Here is a 10,000-nt window from a genome sequence, read left to right as displayed (position 1 = left end):
ATATATATATATATATATATATATATATATATATATATATATATATATATATCCATTGAATATAAATAATTTCCTTAGTATGAATTATATTCAACACGTAAGAGAGTTTTTGTGTGTGTATCGCATTAAAATGATCTTTCAAATGCCTAAGCTAAAGATGAGAATAATTAGTTTACCTAAAGCTTCATTTGCATATTTTCTCTGTATAAAACCCTTGCTTGTCTGTCTTTCTTCTGTACGATTTTTGAAACGGTTGATGTGAATAATAAACACTTATTTGAGGAGTTGTAAATACTTTATAAAATGGCAGCAAGTGATTTAAAGGTCTGCTTTATGATTGTCTTAGTGATTATGATATAATGACAATAGTGATTGTACTGAAAGATACATAAGTAAAATTTGATATGTATATATATATATATATATATATATATATATATATATATATATATATATATATATTATATATATATATATATATATATATGTATATATATATATATTATATATATATATTTATGTATGTATTCATCTATGCATGTTTTCAATATAAATGCATCTCGCCTACCAAATTTACCTAATCAAATATGAAATGCTACGAATAAATGAAACCCACCCACACACCCACACCACCCACACGCACCCACAAAAGCACACCATCCACCCACCCCAACACGCATACCCCTAAACGCTCAAGAGGCGCCTGCCACTCATACGACCATCTCCTCAGCTGCACCCAAGGTGATAAGTATCGACATAGAGACCCCTGACCCCGATTACATCAAGGAAGGCGATAACGTGACCCTTTGGTGTCGAGTGAAGGCGTATCCCAAGGTTCAGGAAATCGCATGGTATCACAAGGTACGTTTCTCTTTTGTATTTGGGGCTACCTTTTGTGTGTTATTCATTTATTCATTTATCTATTTATTGGTATATTTTTTAAAAGTAATTCTAGAATGTTTTGGCTTTGTTCTGTTGTAATTATCATTGTTATAATTGCTTTTGATATGAATAATATTTGCTGTTGTTGTTGTAATCATTATTGTTATCATTGTCATTGTCATTATTAACAGTATTATCTACCTTATTATTGTTTTTGTTATTATCATTATATATATATATATATATATATATATATATATATATATATATATATATATATATATATATATATATATGTTTGTGTTGTGTTGTTGTGTGTTTGTGTGTTGTGTGTATTTGGTTGTGTGTGTTGTGTGTGTGTGTGTGTATATATGTATATATATATATATATATATATATATATATATATATAAATATATATATATATATATAATTATTATTATCACTGTATTAATCTATCTAGAAATATCCACAAAAAATGATAAAAGGCAACGCCGCATTATTTCAGTCAGTCTGCATATAATTTTCTCTTTGTATAGTCTAACTTTCATTTGACATTTCGGCTGGACATTTCGAAGTTAAATACAGCTATTTGAGCGAAAGGATACTTGATATATGCTTAACAAGCGTGGACTCCCGGTAATCCAATTCGAAACTTTGATCAAATTGGAATGAGAATACGTTTTTGATGTGAGTGAAATTTCCATAACATTTTCACATCACTGTCTTGCATAATGTAGTAAAACAACACGCAGGTTTCTACAGAACGTCGTAAAAAATCATTATTTTCTAGTGCAACATTTTTTTTCCATAAGAGACACCAATTATATACATCATCTGTATATATAGGGATATAGTTAGATAGATAGATAGGTATAGATAGAGAGATAAAGAGAAAAACAGGTAAATATAGATAGCTGTTTAGACAGACTAATAGACAGATGGAGAGAGATAGACAATTATCAGTATAAATACACACACACACACACACACACACACACACACACACACACACACACACACACACACACACACACACACACACACACACACACACACACACACACACACACCGACACTCTGGCCAGAAAAGGCGAGCTAACCAAACCTCCAGCTCACTGTGACAGAAGCGAGATGAAAGATTCCAGGATCCCAAGAGATTCCGAGGAGCGAAGACGACTCCGCGGCTCCCCAAGTGCCATCATTAAGGAGTTATGGCTAATACAATAAACAGTTATGACTGGGGAAATTAATGTCATTCCGCGGGAGATGTGTGTAGGTTGTGAGTAATGACTCGTCGGGAATAATGATTCGTGGCTGGATGCTGAGGGGGGGAGGGGGGGAGGTCTTCGTCTCTCGTTTTTGGGTTCTTTTATGAAGTGGTAAGGAGAGGGAGGGGAAGAGAGAGAGAGAGGGGGAGAGAGAGGGGAGGGAGGGAGGAGAGAGGGGGAGGGAGGGAGGGGGAGAGGGGGAGAGAGAGGAAGAGAGGGGGGGGGAGGGAACGGAGAGAGGGAGGGAGGGAAGGATGAAGAGAGAGAGAGAGAGAGAGAGAGAGAGAGAGAGAGAGAGAGAGAGAGAGGGAGGGAGGGAGGGAGGGAGGGAGGGAGGGAGGGAGGGAGGAGGGAGGGAGGGAGGGGAAGAGGAGGGAAGAGAAGGAGGGAGGTAGAGGGAGGGAGGGATGGAGAAAGAGAGAGAGAGAAAGAGAGAGAGAGAGAGAGAGAGAGAGAGAGAGAGAGAGGAAAGAGAGAGAGATGTGCGCATTTGTAAGCACATGGGCACGCCGAATGCACTCGAGCACGTGCACATACGCTCGTGAACAAACATACATCGACAGATAGATAGCTAGATATATATATAAGTAAATAGATAGATACAGAAAGATAGATATGGATGTGGATATGGATATAGATATTGATATACATATTACTATGATGATGATGGTGATTAAGATGATAATGACAGTGATAATGATAGTGATAATAATATAATGATGATGATGTGGAGGATTATTATCAATGGTCACTTCAAAAATAATAATCACAAAAAAAAAATAAACCGACGAGTTACAAAACCTCAGATTTACGAAAGTAATCGATCTTAAAAACTCCCATATTAAAAACCTTCCCGACCGAATCAGAAGGGCCGCCTCGCTAAAAAAACCACAACCAGGAATTAAGAGACAAGATAAATCCCTTCTCTCTCGATAACTTATCTACTAATCCCTCCCATAGAGCGAAAAAGCAAATTCATTGAACGAGTGACATGCACTGCCACCGGGAATCTGTGAGAAACTGGAATGCTGTCTTCAGCTGGCGAGATTCCAAAAACCTTGACTCACTCTTAATGCTGGGGGGAATTACCTTTTCATACCCGAAAACCCATCAAAAGAGAGAATGGACAGAGAATGCAATAAAGGGAGAGAGGGAGGAAGAGAGGGAGAATACCGAAAAGGAGGGAGGGAGGAAGAGAAGGAGAATGGAATAAAAGGGAGGGAGGGAAGGAGGGAGGAAGGGAGCGAGGGAAAATAGCTAAGAGGGAGTGAGGGACAAAGAGTTAAAAATAAAGATAAAAAAAAAGGAAGTGATTTTCCTTGCCTGTTCGACAGCTGGACTATCAAAAGTACATTTACTCTGAAGTGCAAATCGGAGAATCATGACCGTTATCGTTAAATTTCGGATGGAGTTGTTTTTAGTCGGGTCTGAATTTATGCATTTCGACCAGTGCGCCTGAGATCTTATATATAGATAAGTTGATGTTAAATAATGATGGTTGTTTTATTAGCTAATGTTAGTAATCTATTTATCAAGAGTTTTTATTTCTTTATTCATCGCGTTTCATTCACAATGTGTCTCGTCCGTGGCATCCGCGTAGGCTTCTAATAAGCATTTGCATCAGCACAGAAGCACCGCCCTTGTATAGAGAATCAAACACTACATCAAAGGATCAGATCCCACCTTCCTCCATTCAAACCCTTATACCCTCCCTTTCCCCGACGAAACAATGGAAACACGAATAGCACCATTACGCGCTCATAGGCAGGCTTTAGGGGGGGTATACGAGCGGCCGAATCAAACGCCAGTGCCTGTAGATAAGGGAGATAAGGGCCCGGAAGTGTGTGTGTGTCCGTGGAAGGGCAGGTGATGATAGGCTCCGCTCGACACGAGAGATAACGACGCGCTAAAGGGTGATTAGGGTTGCAGGAACGAGGCAGCAGCCCACAACGAGAGGGCGCTACTAGAATCTTAACGCTGCAATTAGTCAGTTAACGACCCTAAATATTTGGTGCACGTCTTCTGCACGCTGTTCCTTTCTTGTTTTTCGAGTTTTTTTGTTATTCTTTTTTTTTTTTCTTTTTTACTTTGAAGAATTATTGGATTGGAGTTAGGTTCTTCCTCCCTCTTTCCTTCTTTTTCTTTTTCTTTTTTTTAAGGGGAGACTTAAATTATGGTTCTGTTTATACGTGTATCTTAGCTTTATGTTTTTTTTTTTGTGGACGTGTGTTTGCTTTCGGCGTTATTAGATGGTTTAAAGGGGTTTTCCCTATGGCCTATTAATTCTGATTGTTACTGAGTATATATGAAACAGAAACGAGAGTTATAGATGATGAATTGTGTGTGTGTGTGTGTGTGTGTGTGTGTGTGTGTGTGTGTGTGTGTGTGTGTGTGTGTGTGTGTGTGTGTGTGTGTGTGTGTGTGTGTGTGTGTGTTTGTGTGTGTGTGTGTGTTTGTGTGTGTATGTGTGTGTCTGTGCGTGCGTGCGTGTATGTGTATATCTGTATATGTATATATGTGCGTTCTTGCATGTGTACGTTTGTGTATGTGTGTATTTGGAGCCTGAAACCCCATGCTAAACCTGTCGCCTTGCCCACACAGTCTCAGTAATAGGGTAAATAAGGAGAAAGGTCAATAAAAAGCGTGGGTACGGATTTCCCTGGAGGTTAGACGCCGAATATGCTGTCGATGCAGAAAGAGGGGAAGAGAGATAGAGAGGGGGTGGGAGGGAGGGAAAAGGAGAGAGATAGGGGAGATAAGGAGAGAGCGAGGGAAGGGAGAGAGAGGGAAGGGAGAGGGAGAGGGAGAGTCAGAGATAGAGACAGAGACAGGGGGACAGAGGCAGAGACAGACAGAAAGAGACAAAAAAAAAAAATAAAAAAAGAGATAGAAAGATAGACACAAAGGGAACCACAAACAGACAGATAGATAGAGACCCTGAGACTTTCCGTCTACTGGTTTCTATTCTCTCTCTCGTGAAGTTCTCTTTTACGACTTTCGGAATCCAGTCCATTTCTGAGATTTCTTTCTCAGAAACCGAGTCTGTGAGTGATTAAATCTGAAAGGTTTGCAGAGAAACCTTTTGCTAAAGGGGAAGAATTATATTCAAGAATTACATTCATCGTAGGGAAACGGTAGATGGTGTGTAAGGAAACTGTTCTCGGGGAATTCAAATTCGCTAACGTATGTATTTGCATAGATTTAAAGGGCTTCGAATTTTCACTTAATTGGGGATATTTTATCTAATTCGTTTGGGCTGTTTGGTGCGCGGATCGTGGTTTCGATTTCCCTTTCAACATCTGTCGTATTGTGATTTTTTTTCTTTTTCGTTCTTAGATTTATTTAGTGTTTTTATGCATTTTTTTTTAGCACACTTAAAGGTACGTGATCACACTCTCTCTCTCTCTCTCTCTCTCTCTCTCTCTCTCTCTCTCTCTCTCTCTCTCTCTCTCTCTCTCTCTCTCTCTCTCTCTCTCTCTCTCTCTCTCTCTTTTTCTCTCTCTCTCTCCCTCCCTCCCTCTCTCTCTTTCCCTTTCCCTCCCTCCCTCCCCCTCCCTTCCTCTCTCTTCCTCCCTCCCTCCCTCTCCCTCCTTCCTTCCCTCGCTCTTTCCCTCTTCCATCTCTTATCTTCTTTCACCCTCTTCCACCACCAGATAAAACATCCAACTGCCAATATTTAGAGCAGAAATCCGAACGTAAAAAAAAAAAACACGAATATAACCGGGTGACCTTTTGCCCGCGACCTCCCCCCCCCTCCCCCCGCCCGTTGCCAATTCGTCAATATAGATGTCAGCAATTAACTACTCGTAATCAATCAGCAATAACAGTCACCTAGATTTCATTGTGGAAATGGCAAAGAAAGGGGCAACTACGGGTGGGGGGAGGGAGAGGGGGGGGGGTGGAAACGTCAGTCACGGGTGCCAATCTCGCCCGCAAACGCAGCTTCCCTCGATCGCAAACAGACAGCATATGCGCTTCAAATGCGTCGCTTTGTTTTGGTCCCTTTTTCATCGCTTCATGAAAAAAAAGAAATGAGAGAAAAAAAAGAAGAGAGAGATAGAGAGGCAAGGGGAGGAAAGTGGGAGGAAGGGAGGGAAGGAGGGAGGGGTTGGGAGGGAGGAAGGAGGGAGGAGGGAGGGAGGAAGGAGGGAGGGAGGAGGGAGGGAGGGAGGGAGGGAGGGAGGCAGAGAAAGAGAAAGAGAAAGAAAGAAAAAGAAAAAGAGGAAGAGAGAGCGAGCGAGAGAGAGAGAGAGAGAGAGAGAGAGAGAGAGAGAGAGAGAGAGGGGGGGGGGGTAGACAGATACGAAACAAGATGATCCTGCGCAGTTTCCTGAGAGAGAGTGATTAATGGAAAGAGAGAGAAAGGGATGTAGATGGTTGCATATATTCAGAGATAGATAGAGATAGATAGATAGAGACAGATAGAGAGAGAGAGAGAGAGAGAGAGAGAGAGAGAGAGAGAGAGAGAGAAAGAGAGAGAGCTAGAGAGAGAGAGAGAGAGAGGCGAAAGAGAGAGAGAAGAAAATGAATCTCATTGAGAAGAAAAAAAATTGCTTTACCGGTGAATCATCCGTAATTAAACGGGCGAGGCAGGTGTATCATGTTACAGGTGATCAGATACACCTGTGATAACGTACAGGATGCAGCCTCGTTAGGAAATATCGGAGCAAAGGCCCCTATTACACAGCAACTGTGGAGATTTGATGTTGAGGAAACGGATTTTGTGATTAAGGACGTGACAAGTGGGGTTTTCTTTTGTGTATGCTATTTATGTTCTGTCTCCCCTCTCCTCCCTCTCTTTATCGCTCTTTCTCGCTTTATCCCTCACTCTCATTCCGAATTGTTCTCTCTCTCTCTCACTCTCTCTCTGTATTGCTCTCTCTCTCTCTCCTCTCTCTCTCTCTCTCTCTCTCTCTCTCTCTCTCTCTCTCTCTCTCTCTCTCTCTCTCTCTCTCTCTCTCTTCCTTTCTCCCTCCTCTCCTTCCTCCCCCCCCCCCTCTCTACAAACCCTCTCCCTCCCTTCCTTTCCCCTTCCCCTCCCCCCCTCCCTCTCCCTTTCAGAGGTAGCAATCCGTCCCCATTAATGGGCGTCAATGCATCTCGGTGAATGCATCATAAATCCGTGTTTTTCTCCCTTTTTTCTGCAACAGGGAATCCAGGTGCAGCACAATCTGGACGAGGGGGTAAAAGTGGGCAAGCAGAAGCTGATGATGATCGGCATAGAGAAGCAGCAGGCGGGCATGTACTCCTGCCGGGGCACCAACGCCGTCGGGGATGGTCATAGTGAGCCGTACATTCTTGACGTGAAGTGTGAGTATGCAGTTATTATCATTATTATTATTATTACTATTATTATCATTATTATTATTATGATGATTATTATTATTATTATGATTATTATTATTATTATTATTATTATTTGTTGTTGTTGTTGTTGTTGTTGTTGTCGTTGTTGTTATCATTAGTAGTATTCTCTGCGACTTAATGTCATGTGTCTTCTTTAGTTAATGATTAATAGTGAGACCTTTTAATCTCCTTTCCACGCTCCTTCCCCTGAGCAGACGCCCCCGTGTGCTCCTTCAACACCTCGGAAAAGGTGGGCATCGCCAAGAACGACCAGGTGATGGTGCAGTGCCGCGTCGACGCTTCCCCTGGCATCGTCACCTTCAAGTGGCACCTCAGGACCAAAACCGAGCTCATCAACATCCCCACCGAGTGGTACACCGTTCAGGACCGCACCTCGAGTCTCATCTACAACGTCACGGGCATCTACACCTACGGGGACATCCTGTGCTACGCCTCGAACGAGCTGGGGGAGCAAGCCAGGCCGTGCAGCTACACCCTGGTGCCCGCGGGCAAGCCGGAGCCGCCGAGGAACTGCACGGCGAGCAACCACACCGCCGACGCCTTCTACGTGGCCTGCCTCCCTGGCTACGACGGCGGGCTGGAGCAGGAGTTCGTGGTCCTGGCCTTCGACGACAAGAACGAGCGCCTCATTCGCAACGAGACCGTGAGGGGGGCCCCGGTGTTCACCCTCGAGGACCTGCCGCCGGAGTCCGACTACCTGGTCAAGGTCTACGCGCAGAACGTCAAGGGAAAGAGCGTGGAGCAGGTGCTGCACGGGTTCACTCTGCCCTCCGCTCAGCCAGGCACAGGTGAGGCCGCGCGCGCTCTGTGCGTGCGTGCGTGCGTGTGTGTGTGTGTGTGTGTGTGTGTGTGTGTGTGTGGTGTGTGTGTGTGTGTGTGTGTGTGGTGTGTGTGTGTGTGTGTGTGTGTGTGTGTTTATTTATTTATTTATTTATCTATTTATTTTTTTATTCATGTATGTGTGTGTGTGTGTGTGTGTGTGTGTGTGTGTGAGTGTGTTTTTTTTTAATTTTTTTTTATTCATGTGTGTATGCTTGTGTGTTTCATTATACAGGTGTGTTTGCGCGAGTGTATGTACGTCTGTAGGTATGTATCAATAAAAAGTATGTACTTATGTATATACACGAAAGAGGGAAGCACCCAATTCCCACTTTCAAATAAACCTGTGTGTCTCTCCGCGTTGAATTTTGATTCATCACCCAGTGTTAAAAAAAAAAAAAAAAAAATCGTGTAAAATTATCCCTAACTAATTTCCTTTTAACTCCATCCCATTTCATCCAAAAATCCTCCTCCTTGACACGAGCCTCATCATCGACCCCCCCCAGAAGAAAAAAAAAAAGAAAAAGAAAGAAAGAAAAAAAGAAAAAAAAAATCGAAGCATCTTTGCCTGTGAACTTTGCGTTATCTTTATGCCGGATATAATGCGTTGCTCATACGTCGTCCTCGAGACTTGGAGGAGCAGGTGAGCGGAATATTGGTTCAGCTACGCGAGGGATCAGAGCAGCCGACGCTCAGACGCTCTCGAGGAATTCCTTGGTATCCAATTTAACGCGGATCTTGAGCGACCGGCAAATCCCTCAAGCAACTTGCAAATTGTTGCTATACTCGAGCCACGGTCAGGTGTTCCCCTTTCTTAGGCCGGGAGAGGGATTCGGACGCATCTGGCCTCGACGGGGCGGGTCGCGGTGATGGGGGGCTGTTTAACCTGCTTTTTTCTTTTATTATTTTTAGGAGGAGGAGGTGAAGGAGGAGGAGGAGGAGGAGGAGGAGGAGGGGAAGAGGAGGAGGGGGGGAGGGGGAGGAGGAGGAGGAGGAGGAGGAGGAGGAGGAGGAAAGGGAGAGGAGGAGGAGGGAAAAAGGGGGAAAGGGGAGAGGGGATATTGGGGGGGGGGGGGGAAAATTTTTTTTATTATTTCTTTATTTTGTATGTTTATGAAATATATGTATTTATGTATTTTATGTATGTTTGTATATATATATGTTTAAACATATTTTTTTTCTTTACCTATTTATTTATTGCTATTATTTTTATATTTATTTATTTTTTTTTTCTAAATCATACAAGCTTTTCTCGAGTTCAGATACGCCATGAGGTTTGCCTGCTGAACCGTGAATGCTTGCATGTTCACGCGCTCGAACATTTATACGCATTTCCCCCTCCCCCCCTTCTTTTTTTGCACATAGTTAAGCGCCCAAGTGGAGGGAAAATATTTGCATGGCTGAGAGTGCTTCCAGATTCCCATTTTGCTGAGAAAGTTGGGATGGGAACCGAGTTGCTTCTTTTAAACCGAAGCATCGAAGTTCTATCTCCTCGAAGCCAGGGGGAGCGAGAGGAAGAGTCACTTCAAGAGGAAACTTTCATCCCCCTCCTTTATTTATTTATTTATTATTATTATTTTTTTTTTTTCTCTCTCTCTCTAAAGCTCTTTGCAGAATACCAAGAGGAAAGTTTTTCTCACGCACTTTTTTTTCGTTTTTCC

The 10,000-nt window shown here is 42.7% G+C and overlaps 1 protein-coding gene across 3 annotated transcripts in view; it reads left to right on the top strand.

Annotated features, from left to right (window-relative positions):
- The window catches only part of LOC119582425 (nephrin-like), a 53,827-nt gene that overhangs the window by 17,509 nt on the left and 26,318 nt on the right, over positions 1–10,000 (top strand). For all 3 annotated transcript variants that reach the window (XR_005229630.1, XM_037930620.1, XM_037930619.1), the window contains exons 7-9: positions 731–861; positions 7,304–7,463; positions 7,715–8,308. Coding sequence is in view for 2 of the 3 variants with exons in the window: in XM_037930620.1 (XP_037786548.1) it covers positions 731–861; positions 7,304–7,463; positions 7,715–8,308 (885 nt within the window). In the remaining variant the exon portion in view is untranslated. The remainder of the gene's footprint in view (positions 1–730; positions 862–7,303; positions 7,464–7,714; positions 8,309–10,000) is intronic.

This window comes from Penaeus monodon, chromosome 16 (assembly GCF_015228065.2).
Source record: "Penaeus monodon isolate SGIC_2016 chromosome 16, NSTDA_Pmon_1, whole genome shotgun sequence".
In the NCBI taxonomy this organism is placed as follows: Eukaryota; Metazoa; Arthropoda; class Malacostraca; order Decapoda; family Penaeidae; genus Penaeus; species Penaeus monodon.
This window is presented reverse-complemented; position numbering and strand designations above follow the sequence as displayed.